The 16,691-nt window shown below is 42.7% G+C and overlaps 1 protein-coding gene across 2 annotated transcripts in view; it reads right to left on the bottom strand.

Annotated features, from left to right (window-relative positions):
• Positions 1-708: 708 nt before the first annotated feature.
• Positions 709-16,691, bottom strand: part of LOC137233476 (uncharacterized) — an 807,788-nt gene continuing 791,805 nt past the window's right edge. For both annotated transcript variants that reach the window (XM_067756514.1, XM_067756515.1), the window contains exon 16: positions 709-1,066. In XM_067756514.1, the coding sequence (XP_067612615.1) occupies positions 924-1,066 (143 nt within the window). In that variant the 3' untranslated portion in view covers positions 709-923. The remainder of the gene's footprint in view (positions 1,067-16,691) is intronic.

Below are 16,691 nucleotides of genomic sequence, written 5' to 3'. Positions count from 1 at the left end.
GTTAAAACTGCAAGTTTCCTTTGACGCCCGTTAGAGGATATTGATGACAAATTTAGGAGTGGTCGGTCTTATTGGATGGGGCGAAGCACTGCTACAACAACAAAAATAACTGGACGAACAGGCTATATAATTCCGTTCCCGCGCATCGAAGGGGCTCTTAGTTGGCGCAAGGATGCCAACATGACAGACGTGCAGGGCCTGAGGTATATTGTGCTCATCCCGTAATAAATAGATTCTACAGCAATAGTTTTTTGGTTTCGTCTTTAAAAAACTTCTGGCAGTACTATAACTCATTCAGTCTGTGTGAGGAATCACGGTCTGGCCGCACTGAATAAGTTCAGTCTGTGCGCGGTCTTACGGTCTGGGTTCAACCTAACTTAACCTTATGATAAGTTTACTTCCTATGATTTCAATGGAAACTCAAGTAGTTTTTTATCAGCCATGTACAATTTATTTTATGTTAGTTTTAATAGATACAATAATTATCTAGGATATTCATGCTTTTATCGAAACTCCAACATACCGTTGCATAAGGCTCGAGATAGCCCTACTCTCACTCCAACGACACATACGGCGCGAGATTGCCGTACCCTTGGTCCATGGACCAAGGGAGTAATATTTGAGCTTTTATGAAGCCGATACATTTGAATGCCCCATTGTTGCACATTCCTTAAATAAATTGTAATAAACTTGATAAAAAAGAAGCGATCGGGTTAAAACCGTAAGGTTTTTGTTTATTACAAGGTTATAGGTTTTGACTACTTTAAAAAATCATAAATTTGTTAAATTGTTTTAAAGTACATATGTTTATGACTTAAGGATCATATCTTTAAGTTAAGCTTAATTAGGTGGCTATACTTCTGAATACACTGGGACAAAACAAAAATTGTCTTTGCTTAAGTTACTGACAACAGGCTTTTACTTTAAACATTTCGTGTAATATCTATAACACCTCCAGGTCCTGGGAGAGAACTAGGTATACCCATGAGATACGTGTCGATTTGTCGGGCTGCTTGTCGTCCTTCAGAAATGGCCCAAACTACCAACGATTGGCCCCTCCGACAGTCTGAAATGAAAAAATACGTTTTTTATAGTTTTAAAAATATTTTTATGGGCAGAAATCATTCAGCTGGGCCGAAAGTCACCTTATCTCTGGGCCTTTTTGAAGGCACCCTGTACTAGAATTTATATCGAAAACTTTTTATCTCGGCCATACTTCAGCAGATTTTCAGCTTAACTATGTGGACATATGCTTTGGAAACAAATTTTGAGATAGAGTAATCTTAAAACGTTTTCTCAAAAAGAGCGTTTCTGAACCTGTTTAATATTTATCTTCGCTCGCATATATGTAGGATTTGTTAATTAAAATAGAATGTAGTTTAAGGTTTTATTTTTTCCCTTCTTTATTTTACATTCATTTTTTTTAATTAAATTAATTAACAAATTTATATTTTATAGATAATTTTTAAAAATAATATTTTTTACAAAAATGAATTATTTCACCAAAATTAGTTTAATTCATTTTGCATGCGTAACCGTTTATGCCTCGCTTGAATTCCTCGTTACAAACTGAAAAAAATATTGTTTGCGTTTGTTTAAGTGACTTGCGTTCACTTAAATAGGCAACGGTTCCGTGACTTGCGTTCACCTAACCACCCATCTGTGACTTGCGATCACGTCTCCAAGTGACTTGCGTTCACTTCACTAGTTATGACTTGCGTTCATACAACCCTGGCGGTAGAGTAGACTGGAGTTGCCATCCAGTGCTTCCAGTCAACAGTGTTGGAATTGCTTTCCATCACTAACCCATGTTATAAAAACCCGTGCAATGCATTAACTCTTTCTCTTGTTTCGTGGAACACCGAACATCTACCAGCAACCAACATCATCTACCCTTTTTGGAATAAACTTGCATCGGATCAACAACGTAGGAGCGAGCACAACCATCAGCACCGACGTCACCTCCAAATCCATGAGAACAACAAAGGAAGTATCATCCCAAAAATCGTAAGTTATATCTTTCTATATAAAAGCAACCGAGATAGCACTTGCGTTGCGGTATTCCCCACCCTTGCGTGAGATTGGTTCTCGAACCTAACATAGCCCTTGCGCGGCCGGAAGACGGATCAAAATCCCGAAGCCTACCCTTCAAATTCACTATTTAAATTCATTTCGTAAAAATGTTCGTTCCATTGTGGAATTAGTTATATTTCCATTTTATATATATTTGCTGTGTGAAGTATCAGCGTTTAAGTTCCTATTGTTAGCTTTAAGAGTTTCAATTCAATAAATGAATTAATATTGAAATACGCATTTGCGTCAATGCGTTAAACATTTGGTCCTTCGAGCCGGATTTGAATCAGTGGCAACGCAAAATTACAACACTGTTCATATATCGCTATCGCCCCATCGCTAACTTTTTCCATTCGCAATTTTCTCATCCGCGTGTGCTAGTACCACTTACACAATAATTAATTAAAAAAGTCAAGTTTCAACAAAGTTAAGTGTGCATATAAAAGTGCAAGTGTTTTTCACACGGTTTTCTGCTGCTCAATAAAGTACCTACATACAAGCAAAATAAGTTGTGCGCATACCCGTCGCATAGGAACAAAAGGCGCAACCAAATTTCCTTAAGCCTACGTACATAGCCAAGTACACAAGTACAAGAGGGTGTATCAACTTGAATTTCGAATTGAACCAAAGAATCATGCGAACCGTGAGAATACGCACGTAAGTAGCAGTTCTGTTTTGTTCCCAAAAAATACATATTCGCCACCAAGCCGTATATTTAACCGTAATTTGCATATACCGTTATATATATATATATATATAGATATACACACATACGGAATTCCAGTCCGCTATTTTGCGAATAGCGTGACATATTCTCAACCATTTCGATCGTCGCTTGCGCTTGCGCTAGCAGCGACGGCAGCCTATCTCCCCTTTTGGCTTTTCACCAACATATACGAATGTACATATGAATATTTTATCATTTGTAAGGTGCAAAATAATTTTCGCTATTCTCACTAGCCACTACCGGTAGATACCCACCAAAAAACCACGTCCCTTTTTTGATGAGCTTGCGCCGAAGAAGAGTAGTTAAATTCAATATAATACATATATATATATATTCATGTATGTATATATACAGAATCTTTCTAAGCTTTACCAAGTTCATAGTTGAGTTTTTTCCCAAAAAACTGACGTATATACATACATACAACACCACTAGTCGCGGATGTGCACATACATATAAACACCGGTTTGTATGAATGTGCTTTACATATTCCAAGCACCAACAATTTAAAAAAACTGTGGACTCCAGCACGTCCAACCATAACATCTTTTGAGAAAACCGCTTATCTTGGGTTTCTCAAATATTGAAGATCCCACGTTATGTTGCATATAACGTGTTTGCTACCACTCTTATCTACATATCTCCACCATTATCCATCAACTCTACACATACCACATTTATTTACACATCACACAAACATTTTGTATCACAAAACCTTCAACATAATACGTATATTTCAGTGAATTCGGGGGAAATTCCCTAGTAAATCGTGCTAAGTTCCACTTTGTGAAATACTTTCGATTTCAGTGGGGCATTCCATAATTAACATTGATTAGTTTCTTCTGGTGAATCTCTCCGTGAGCAGTGCAAACCGATTAAGTGCCCGTTCATTTTCGAAAAATCGTTCTCCCTCTGAGCGACAGACGGAAAGTCCACTCTCCCAAATAAGCGTTTCTCGACTTGCGTCTGTAGTGTTAAAGTTTCCAAACCCGAATCTTCGCGCACAATACCAATTGTGAACTAAAATAATCTCCACCCAGCTTGTCTTCCTGGTCATTTTTTATCAAATCAGACCCTTGATACCGTCTCCAATCATGCCTTCTTCAACAGAAATCATGTCCAAATTTATCTTCGACTCCAACAATGTGGTGAAATTTTGCACCAATTTTCAAAAGGAAGATCCTGATGACCAAACGGACTCTTTATTGGAGGTCAAGTTAGAGGACCTCAACGGTCGCTGGGCTTCGTTAAAAAATGCTTATGAAAACGTCTGCATAGCTGAGGACAGCGCAGTTTCTGGAGAGTTTAAAGAGGAAGCCCACAACAAATTTCAGCTTTGTGCTGACTCTTTCTACATCTGCAAATCACATATATTGGACCAATTAAAAATCCTCCGTGGGAATTCGTCAGAGTCTGGCAATACCTCCAATGGGAATCCAACAGGGCCAGGCAATACCTCCCGTCAGTCTCTGCCTTTCGATCCAAGCTCGTCTTCATGTCTCAAGGTGGCACCGTGTGATACAGAAAGCTTTTACGGTAGTTATGAGGAGTGGCCATCCTTTCGTGATATGTTCACGGCCGTTTACCTTAACCATCCCAAACTGACTCCCGTCCAGAAACTCTATCACTTGCGAAATAAGACTCGAGGAAAGGCAGGCGCAATCGTAAAACAGTACCCTTTGTCGGATGATAATTTTTCATTAGCATGGGAAGCGCTAAAAGCCCGATTCGAAAACAAACGAATCTTAATAGATAAACAATTGAAATTGCTTTTCAACATTCCTCAAGCTACCTCGGAGAGTAGCGAAGGAATTCAAAGGATACAGAACACTATCAATGATTGTCTTGTGATCCTAAAGACGCAAGGAATTTCCGTTTCCGAGTGGGACCCCATTTTAATCTATTTATGTTCCTCAAAGCTACCAGAGGAAACACTCTCTCCGTGGGAGCAGTCCCTCGAATCTAGGAAGGAGCTTCTTAGCTGGTCCCAGATGAACCAGTTTCTGACCAAACGTTACGAAGTGGTTGAACGCCTACATGAGTATAAAGGCACTAAATCACGCACTTCGTTCCCATCGAAATCCTCGCCTAAAATCCAATCCTATCACTCTCAAGAAAAACTTGCGTTTACTTGTAGATTATGCAACGACAGTCATCCCTTGAAATCTTGCCCCGAATTCCGAAAACTCAGCGTACCAGAGCGTACCAAATTTGTGAAGGATATCCGGTTTTGCACGAATTGCTTCGCTTACAACCATTCATCTACCAACTGTCCCAGTGCCTTCCGATGTCTGCACTGTAAGAAAAACCATCACACCATGTTACACCCTCCCACAACCAACCAGCCCGAATCAAAGGCTACGCCTAGCACATCCGCGAAAAAGGCAACCAATCTATTACACACCGAATCTTCCAAAGAGCCCAGACATCCCATCTTCAACCTCACCGAGGGCAATTGGGAAGAGTCTCCTTCTCCCACCAAACCTGACTTCGAAGTTCAGGCTAATTTCTCCACCAACAACGAGAAAACACTCCTTCCCACCGCCCTAGTGAGCATCGAACACCAGGGTTCTATCTTCACGTTACGAGCACTCATCGATCAAGGCTCACAAAAAACCTTTGTGTCCGAAAAAATACAACACCGGTTACAACTACCTACCTATAAAGAAAACTTCTCAGTCACGGGGATGGGCGGAAAAGTAGTAGAAAATGCCAACCGAGTCTGTCTACTCACGTTGGTACCGAAATTCAATCACACCCGTATCCATACCAATGCCATCGTCTTAAAACAGCTGACCAGTTTTCTTCCCTCCTTTAAACTATCGAAACCAAATCTTTCGGAAATTCAGGATTTAGATCTTGCGGATCCATACTTTTATACACCCGGTCCCATTGATCTCGTCATTGGCAGTGACCTTATACCCCAGATCCTCCTACAGGGAATGAGACACGGAGTTTTTGGGAGTTTGCTTGCGAAAAATACCGTTTTCGGGTGGTATCTGAGCGGACCACTGACCTCCACCCAATGCTCTACATTTCATACCCATGCCACAACAGTTTCAAACGAGGATCTGAGCTTCCAGCTGAAACGTTTCTGGGAATCAGAGGAAGTCGCCGAATCACATCTCCCATCCGAGGACGACCGTGCGTGTGAGTCGTTCTATCAAGAAACCACATACCGACAAGCCAATGGACGTTACGTCGTACGCCTCCCCTTCAAAGCAGGGTTCCCATCCCAGATTTCTCTCGGTTCGTCTCGGTCGCAGGCGATGAAACAAGCGATTCGTATGGAACACATGCTCAAAAAAACCCCGCTCCTTGAATCGGAATATAATCATGTGCTAGAAGAATATCTAGCCCTGGAACATATGAAACCGACTTCTCCTGAAGAAATCCATCAAAATGAAAAGTATTTTTCGTATTATCTTCCTCACCATTCGGTAGTGAAACCGGACAGTGCATCCACCAAAGTCAGAGTAGTTTTTAACGCCTCCAAGCCGACGTCTTCAGGCACGTCGTTGAACGATATCCTCCATATAGGCCCTGCTTTGCAAACCGATCTTATGTTCATCATTCTCAACTGGCGTCTTTATAGATATGTATTCAATGGCGACATTCAAAAAATGTACCGTCAGATCCTCCTACATGAGGACGACCAGCAGTATCAGAGAGTTATTTTTCGTCGACCCCATGGCACAAAACCTACCGATTTCGCCTTAAAAACCGTAACATTTGGAGTGAACTGTGCGCCATACCTGGCTATCCGAACATTACACCAGTTGGCCAAGGACTTGAGGGAACCCTACCCTCTAGCTGAGCGAATTCTCACCAAAGAAACTTACGTTGACGACATCTTGTCTGGAGGACATGACCTTCGCTCCTGCATGCACGCCCAATTCCAAACCATTCATTGTTTGAACTCCGCAGGATTCCCCCTCAAGAAAATCACAGCCAACCATCCAGAGCTTCTTGTCCATATTGCAACAGAAGACTTGCTTGAATCCGACTTCTTGAAATTTGATTGCTCAAGTTCAACGAAAACCCTCGGCATTAGATGGAATGCATTAAACGATTCCTTTTCGTATACCATAGAACCCACTCAAGTACCTTCTCAGGCAACTAAAAGGCAAATCTTATCTTCGGTTTCGAAACTTTTCGATCCCGCAGGGTGGCTCGCGCCTATTCTGATTCAGGCAAAGATATTGCTACAGCAGATTTGGTTAGAAGGTACTGAATGGGACGAATGTGTCCAACCACCCTCCCTCCAAAAGTGGATTCAATTCGTATCTGACCTACCGGTTATCGGAAAACTTCGAATACCCAGATGGACTGAGTTTTCTCCAAACCAAAACATCCAAATTCACGGATTTTGCGATGCTTCCGAGAAAGCATATTGCGCAACTGTATATATACGTTGTCAATCGGATGAAAAAGTCTCATGTCATCTTCTCTTTTCTAAAACAAAAGTAGCACCTTTGCAAACAGTGAGCCTGCCGCGCTTAGAACTGTGCGGTGCAGTCCTATTATCCAAATGCATAAAAAATCTAATCAATCAACTACCTTTAAGGGATATTGAAATCTTCTTATGGTCGGATTCATCAATCGTCCTTGCGTGGCTCGAAAAGCCACCATGCAATTGGAAAATATATGTAGCGAATCGTACGTCACAGATTATCACCAACGTAGGTAACATTAAATGGCGCCACGTATCCACTAACCATAACCCGGCAGACCTCGGCACCCGAGGGTGTAGACCACAGGATTTAATTTACCAATCACTCTGGTGGACCGGACCAGACTGGCTTCTAAAACCATCCGAGCAATGGCCCCTTTCACCGCGTCAGAACGTTGTTCCTCACGAAGAATGAAAGGTTGAGGCGTTCCATATTTCGGAGAATGAACCCGACATCCTAGACCGATTCTCATCTTGGCCGAGGGCATTACGAGTGATAACCTACATTTTTCGTTTCCTCCATCGAATCAAGCCCATACAGTCCACTCAGTCGATCAATTACGAGTCTTTAGTTATCGCTCAGGCTGAAATTAACTGGGTAAAAACACGTCTCATAAAACTTACACAGACTAGATACTATCCCGTGGAATATGCCCAACTTTCCAATGGACAAACTATCTCAAAAAGGAGTTCACTTCTCCCCCTGAATCCCCTTCTCCGGGTAGATGGCCGACTAATCAACTCTGATATCCCGTATAAAGAAAAATATCCCAATTCTCCAATATCTACATAATCTATTAATGCATGCTGAACACCAACTCATGGTGAGAACTGCTAGACAGGAATATTTCATTCCGCGATTGAAATCAAAAATTAAGTTTTGCATACGTAATTGCAAAACATGTACCATCTTCAAAAAAGCCTCGAGATCACAAATCATGGCCGCCTTACCACCTGAACGTTCTAACTATTCCTTACCATTCACTTATACCGGACTTATAAGGTCCGTTTGACCTTAAATCGTCAAGTATGCGTAAAGCACCAATAATTAAAGGCTACGTCTGCGTCTTTGTGTGTTTCTGCACCAAAGCAATACACTTAGAACCCTGCTCCGACCTTTCAACCAAAGCCTTTCAAGCCGCCTTTTCCCGATTCGTCGCAAGACGAGGTCTTCCCTCACGACTCTTCTCCGACAATGGGAAAAACTTTGTCGGCGCCAATAGGGCATTTCAACGAGACTTCAAACAATTCCTGAAAGAAGCTTCCGATGATATCAAGGAAAAATACTCTCTTCAATCTCTCGAATGGAACTTTTTACCACCCAATTCCCCCCACATGGGCGGCCTCTGGGAAGCCGCCGTTAAGAGCTTCAAATTGCATTTTAAACGCATTGCTAGCGGTCACCAATTTACATTCGAGGAGCTGGCCACATTGCTTGCGCGCATTGAAGCCATACTCAACTCCCGACCACTCTCCCCTATGTCCGACAATCCACAAGAATTACTCGCGTTAACTCCAGGACATTTCCTACGCGGTGCGCCATTGCTGGCTGCGCCGGAGCCCCAACTCGATAATTTATTTCTCCATAACAAATGGGAAAAGCTTAAAAGGTTACATCGCCAATTTAGTCAAAGGTGGAAAGATGAATACCTCAAAGAGCTTCATAAAAGGTATAAATGGAAGACCGCTCAAAGGGACCTTTCTGAAGGAGATTTCGTCGTTCTTAAAAATGAATTGCTACCCCCAAACGAATGGCGCCTGGGCCGAGTAGAAAAGGTGTACCATGGAGTTGACAATCGCATACGTGTCGCCGACATTAGAACGCAACAGGGAATTTTCACCCGGCCAATAGTCAAACTATGTCCTCTTCCCATCCAGCTGAGGTGCCCAGCCCTTAACCCGAATTCACACACACTTTCACCGTCCAATCACCACCGCCAAACTTGTTTAATACTTTTACTAAATCGCATCTCTCTTACAGAAGCCGTGACACCCATCGATCGTCATCTTCGGACGTCTCCGTAGGTAATCGGTCCCGTGTACCCCGTGACCCCAACGTGCACCAGTGCTTGGTATGCTTCCGCTACCACGCCCTGCGTTTTTGCCGGGAGTTTAACTTGATGGATGTAGAGGAGCGTCGCGCGTCAGCCGTTGGATGCTCGCTGGTGCCTCGAGCTCGACAATGCCATCACAGCCTTACAACGCCTCCGCAGAGCAGTTGCACCTGTGCAACGGGGGCGCCATGTTTAAGTGACTTGCGTTCACTTAAATAGGCAACGGTTCCGTGACTTGCGTTCACCTAACCACCCATCTGTGACTTGCGATCACGTCTCCAAGTGACTTGCGTTCACTTCACTAGTTATGACTTGCGTTCATACAACCCTGGCGGTAGAGTAGACTGGAGTTGCCATCCAGTGCTTCCAGTCAACAGTGTTGGAATTGCTTTCCATCACTAACCCATGTTATAAATACCCGTGCAATGCATTAACTCTTTCTCTTGTTTCGTGGAACATCGAACATCTACCAGCAACCAACATCATCTACCCTTTTTGGAATAAACTTGCATCGGATCAACAACGTAGGAGCGAGCACAACCATTAGCACCGACGTCACCTCCAAATCCATGAGAACAACAAAGGAAGTATCATCCCAAAAATCGTAAGTTATATCTTTCTATATAAAAGCAACCGAGATAGCACTTGCGTTGCGGTATTCCCCACCCTTGCGTGAGATTGGTTCTCGAACCTAACATAGCCCTTGCGCGGCCGGAAGACGGATCAAAATCCCGAAGCCTACCCTTCAAATTCACTATTTAAATTCATTTCGTAAAAATGTTCGTTCCATTGTGGAATTAGTTATATTTCCATTTTATATATATTTGCTGTGTGAAGTATCAGCGTTTAAGTTCCTATTGTTAGCTTTAAGAGTTTCAATTCAATAAATGAATTAATATTGAAATACGCATTTGCGTCAATGCGTTAAACATTTGGTCCTTCGAGCCGGATTTGAATCAGTGGCAACGCAAAATTACAACACTGTTCATATATCGCTATCGCCCCATCGCTAACTTTTTCCATTCGCAATTTTCTCATCCGCGTGTGCTAGTACCACTTACACAATAATTAATTAAAAAAGTCAAGTTTCAACAAAGTTAAGTGTGCATATAAAAGTGCAAGTGTTTTTCACACGGTTTTCTGCTGCTCAATAAAGTACCTACATACAAGCAAAATAAGTTGTGCGCATACCCGTCGCATAGGAACAAAAGGCGCAACCAAATTTCCTTAAGCCTACGTACATAGCCAAGTACACAAGTACAAGAGGGTGTATCAACTTGAATTTCGAATTGAACCAAAGAATCATGCGAACCGTGAGAATACGCACGTAAGTAGCAGTTCTGTTTTGTTCCCAAAAAATACATATTCGCCACCAAGCCGTATATTTAACCGTAATTTGCATATACCGTTATATATATATATATATATATAGATATACACACATACGGAATTCCAGTCCGCTATTTTGCGAATAGCGTGACATATTCTCAACCATTTCGATCGTCGCTTGCGCTTGCGCTAGCAGCGACGGCAGCCTATCTCCCCTTTTGGCTTTTCACCAACATATACGAATGTACATATGAATATTTTATCATTTGTAAGGTGCAAAATAATTTTCGCTATTCTCACTAGCCACTACCGGTAGATACCCACCAAAAAACCACGTCCCTTTTTTGATGAGCTTGCGCCGAAGAAGAGTAGTTAAATTCAATATAATACATATATATATATATTCATGTATGTATATATACAGAATCTTTCTAAGCTTTACCAAGTTCATAGTTGAGTTTTTTCCCAAAAAACTGACGTATATACATACATACAACACCACTAGTCGCGGATGTGCACATACATATAAACACCGGTTTGTATGAATGTGCTTTACATATTCCAAGCACCAACAATTTAAAAAAACTGTGGACTCCAGCACGTCCAACCATAACATCTTTTGAGAAAACCGCTTATCTTGGGTTTCTCAAATATTGAAGATCCCACGTTATGTTGCATATAACGTGTTTGCTACCACTCTTATCTACATATCTCCACCATTATCCATCAACTCTACACATACCACATTTATTTACACATCACACAAACATTTTGTATCACAAAACCTTCAACATAATACGTATATTTCAGTGAATTCGGGGGAAATTCCCTAGTAAATCGTGCTAAGTTCCACTTTGTGAAATACTTTCGATTTCAGTGGGGCATTCCATAATTAACATTGATTAGTTTCTTCTGGTGAATCTCTCCGTGAGCAGTGCAAACCGATTAAGTGCCCGTTCATTTTCGAAAAATCGTTCTCCCTCTGAGCGACAGACGGAAAGTCCACTCTCCCAAATAAGCGTTTCTCGACTTGCGTCTGTAGTGTTAAAGTTTCCAAACCCGAATCTTCGCGCACAATACCAATTGTGAACTAAAATAATCTCCACCCAGCTTGTCTTCCTGGTCATTTTTTATCAAATCAGACCCTTGATACCGTCTCCAATCATGCCTTCTTCAACAGAAATCATGTCCAAATTTATCTTCGACTCCAACAATGTGGTGAAATTTTGCACCAATTTTCAAAAGGAAGATCCTGATGACCAAACGGACTCTTTATTGGAGGTCAAGTTAGAGGACCTCAACGGTCGCTGGGCTTCGTTAAAAAATGCTTATGAAAACGTCTGCATAGCTGAGGACAGCGCAGTTTCTGGAGAGTTTAAAGAGGAAGCCCACAACAAATTTCAGCTTTGTGCTGACTCTTTCTACATCTGCAAATCACATATATTGGACCAATTAAAAATCCTCCGTGGGAATTCGTCAGAGTCTGGCAATACCTCCAATGGGAATCCAACAGGGCCAGGCAATACCTCCCGTCAGTCTCTGCCTTTCGATCCAAGCTCGTCTTCATGTCTCAAGGTGGCACCGTGTGATACAGAAAGCTTTTACGGTAGTTATGAGGAGTGGCCATCCTTTCGTGATATGTTCACGGCCGTTTACCTTAACCATCCCAAACTGACTCCCGTCCAGAAACTCTATCACTTGCGAAATAAGACTCGAGGAAAGGCAGGCGCAATCGTAAAACAGTACCCTTTGTCGGATGATAATTTTTCATTAGCATGGGAAGCGCTAAAAGCCCGATTCGAAAACAAACGAATCTTAATAGATAAACAATTGAAATTGCTTTTCAACATTCCTCAAGCTACCTCGGAGAGTAGCGAAGGAATTCAAAGGATACAGAACACTATCAATGATTGTCTTGTGATCCTAAAGACGCAAGGAATTTCCGTTTCCGAGTGGGACCCCATTTTAATCTATTTATGTTCCTCAAAGCTACCAGAGGAAACACTCTCTCCGTGGGAGCAGTCCCTCGAATCTAGGAAGGAGCTTCCTAGCTGGTCCCAGATGAACCAGTTTCTGACCAAACGTTACGAAGTGGTTGAACGCCTACATGAGTATAAAGGCACTAAATCACGCACTTCGTTCCCATCGAAATCCTCGCCTAAAATCCAATCCTATCACTCTCAAGAAAAACTTGCGTTTACTTGTAGATTATGCAACGACAGTCATCCCTTGAAATCTTGCCCCGAATTCCGAAAACTCAGCGTACCAGAGCGTACCAAATTTGTGAAGGATATCCGGTTTTGCACGAATTGCTTCGCTTACAACCATTCATCTACCAACTGTCCCAGTGCCTTCCGATGTCTGCACTGTAAGAAAAACCATCACACCATGTTACACCCTCCCACAACCAACCAGCCCGAATCAAAGGCTACGCCTAGCACATCCGCGAAAAAGGCAACCAATCTATTACACACCGAATCTTCCAAAGAGCCCAGACATCCCATCTTCAACCTCACCGAGGGCAATTGGGAAGAGTCTCCTTCTCCCACCAAACCTGACTTCGAAGTTCAGGCTAATTTCTCCACCAACAACGAGAAAACACTCCTTCCCACCGCCCTAGTGAGCATCGAACACCAGGGTTCTATCTTCACGTTACGAGCACTCATCGATCAAGGCTCACAAAAAACCTTTGTGTCCGAAAAAATACAACACCGGTTACAACTACCTACCTATAAAGAAAACTTCTCAGTCACGGGGATGGGCGGAAAAGTAGTAGAAAATGCCAACCGAGTCTGTCTACTCACGTTGGTACCGAAATTCAATCACACCCGTATCCATACCAATGCCATCGTCTTAAAACAGCTGACCAGTTTTCTTCCCTCCTTTAAACTATCGAAACCAAATCTTTCGGAAATTCAGGATTTAGATCTTGCGGATCCATACTTTTATACACCCGGTCCCATTGATCTCGTCATTGGCAGTGACCTTATACCCCAGATCCTCCTACAGGGAATGAGACACGGAGTTTTTGGGAGTTTGCTTGCGAAAAATACCGTTTTCGGGTGGTATCTGAGCGGACCACTGACCTCCACCCAATGCTCTACATTTCATACCCATGCCACAACAGTTTCAAACGAGGATCTGAGCTTCCAGCTGAAACGTTTCTGGGAATCAGAGGAAGTCGCCGAATCACATCTCCCATCCGAGGACGACCGTGCGTGTGAGTCGTTCTATCAAGAAACCACATACCGACAAGCCAATGGACGTTACGTCGTACGCCTCCCCTTCAAAGCAGGGTTCCCATCCCAGATTTCTCTCGGTTCGTCTCGGTCGCAGGCGATGAAACAAGCGATTCGTATGGAACACATGCTCAAAAAAACCCCGCTCCTTGAATCGGAATATAATCATGTGCTAGAAGAATATCTAGCCCTGGAACATATGAAACCGACTTCTCCTGAAGAAATCCATCAAAATGAAAAGTATTTTTCGTATTATCTTCCTCACCATTCGGTAGTGAAACCGGACAGTGCATCCACCAAAGTCAGAGTAGTTTTTAACGCCTCCAAGCCGACGTCTTCAGGCACGTCGTTGAACGATATCCTCCATATAGGCCCTGCTTTGCAAACCGATCTTATGTTCATCATTCTCAACTGGCGTCTTTATAGATATGTATTCAATGGCGACATTCAAAAAATGTACCGTCAGATCCTCCTACATGAGGACGACCAGCAGTATCAGAGAGTTATTTTTCGTCGACCCCATGGCACAAAACCTACCGATTTCGCCTTAAAAACCGTAACATTTGGAGTGAACTGTGCGCCATACCTGGCTATCCGAACATTACACCAGTTGGCCAAGGACTTGAGGGAACCCTACCCTCTAGCTGAGCGAATTCTCACCAAAGAAACTTACGTTGACGACATCTTGTCTGGAGGACATGACCTTCGCTCCTGCATGCACGCCCAATTCCAAACCATTCATTGTTTGAACTCCGCAGGATTCCCCCTCAAGAAAATCACAGCCAACCATCCAGAGCTTCTTGTCCATATTGCAACAGAAGACTTGCTTGAATCCGACTTCTTGAAATTTGATTGCTCAAGTTCAACGAAAACCCTCGGCATTAGATGGAATGCATTAAACGATTCCTTTTCGTATACCATAGAACCCACTCAAGTACCTTCTCAGGCAACTAAAAGGCAAATCTTATCTTCGGTTTCGAAACTTTTCGATCCCGCAGGGTGGCTCGCGCCTATTCTGATTCAGGCAAAGATATTGCTACAGCAGATTTGGTTAGAAGGTACTGAATGGGACGAATGTGTCCAACCACCCTCCCTCCAAAAGTGGATTCAATTCGTATCTGACCTACCGGTTATCGGAAAACTTCGAATACCCAGATGGACTGAGTTTTCTCCAAACCAAAACATCCAAATTCACGGATTTTGCGATGCTTCCGAGAAAGCATATTGCGCAACTGTATATATACGTTGTCAATCGGATGAAAAAGTCTCATGTCATCTTCTCTTTTCTAAAACAAAAGTAGCACCTTTGCAAACAGTGAGCCTGCCGCGCTTAGAACTGTGCGGTGCAGTCCTATTATCCAAATGCATAAAAAATCTAATCAATCAACTACCTTTAAGGGATATTGAAATCTTCTTATGGTCGGATTCATCAATCGTCCTTGCGTGGCTCGAAAAGCCACCATGCAATTGGAAAATATATGTAGCGAATCGTACGTCACAGATTATCACCAACGTAGGTAACATTAAATGGCGCCACGTATCCACTAACCATAACCCGGCAGACCTCGGCACCCGAGGGTGTAGACCACAGGATTTAATTTACCAATCACTCTGGTGGACCGGACCAGACTGGCTTCTAAAACCATCCGAGCAATGGCCCCTTTCACCGCGTCAGAACGTTGTTCCTCACGAAGAATGAAAGGTTGAGGCGTTCCATATTTCGGAGAATGAACCCGACATCCTAGACCGATTCTCATCTTGGCCGAGGGCATTACGAGTGATAACCTACATTTTTCGTTTCCTCCATCGAATCAAGCCCATACAGTCCACTCAGTCGATCAATTACGAGTCTTTAGTTATCGCTCAGGCTGAAATTAACTGGGTAAAAACACGTCTCATAAAACTTACACAGACTAGATACTATCCCGTGGAATATGCCCAACTTTCCAATGGACAAACTATCTCAAAAAGGAGTTCACTTCTCCCCCTGAATCCCCTTCTCCGGGTAGATGGCCGACTAATCAACTCTGATATCCCGTATAAAGAAAAATATCCCAATTCTCCAATATCTACATAATCTATTAATGCATGCTGAACACCAACTCATGGTGAGAACTGCTAGACAGGAATATTTCATTCCGCGATTGAAATCAAAAATTAAGTTTTGCATACGTAATTGCAAAACATGTACCATCTTCAAAAAAGCCTCGAGATCACAAATCATGGCCGCCTTACCACCTGAACGTTCTAACTATTCCTTACCATTCACTTATACCGGACTTATAAGGTCCGTTTGACCTTAAATCGTCAAGTATGCGTAAAGCACCAATAATTAAAGGCTACGTCTGCGTCTTTGTGTGTTTCTGCACCAAAGCAATACACTTAGAACCCTGCTCCGACCTTTCAACCAAAGCCTTTCAAGCCGCCTTTTCCCGATTCGTCGCAAGACGAGGTCTTCCCTCACGACTCTTCTCCGACAATGGGAAAAACTTTGTCGGCGCCAATAGGGCATTTCAACGAGACTTCAAACAATTCCTGAAAGAAGCTTCCGATGATATCAAGGAAAAATACTCTCTTCAATCTCTCGAATGGAACTTTTTACCACCCAATTCCCCCCACATGGGCGGCCTCTGGGAAGCCGCCGTTAAGAGCTTCAAATTGCATTTTAAACGCATTGCTAGCGGTCACCAATTTACATTCGAGGAGCTGGCCACATTGCTTGCGCGCATTGAAGCCATACTCAACTCCCGACCACTCTCCCCTATGTCCGACAATCCACAAGAATTACTCGCGTTAACTCCAGGACATTTCCTACG

This window comes from Eurosta solidaginis, chromosome 5 (genome assembly GCF_040869045.1).
Source record: "Eurosta solidaginis isolate ZX-2024a chromosome 5, ASM4086904v1, whole genome shotgun sequence".
Lineage (NCBI taxonomy): Eukaryota > Metazoa > Arthropoda > Insecta > Diptera > Tephritidae > Eurosta > Eurosta solidaginis.
This window is presented reverse-complemented; position numbering and strand designations above follow the sequence as displayed.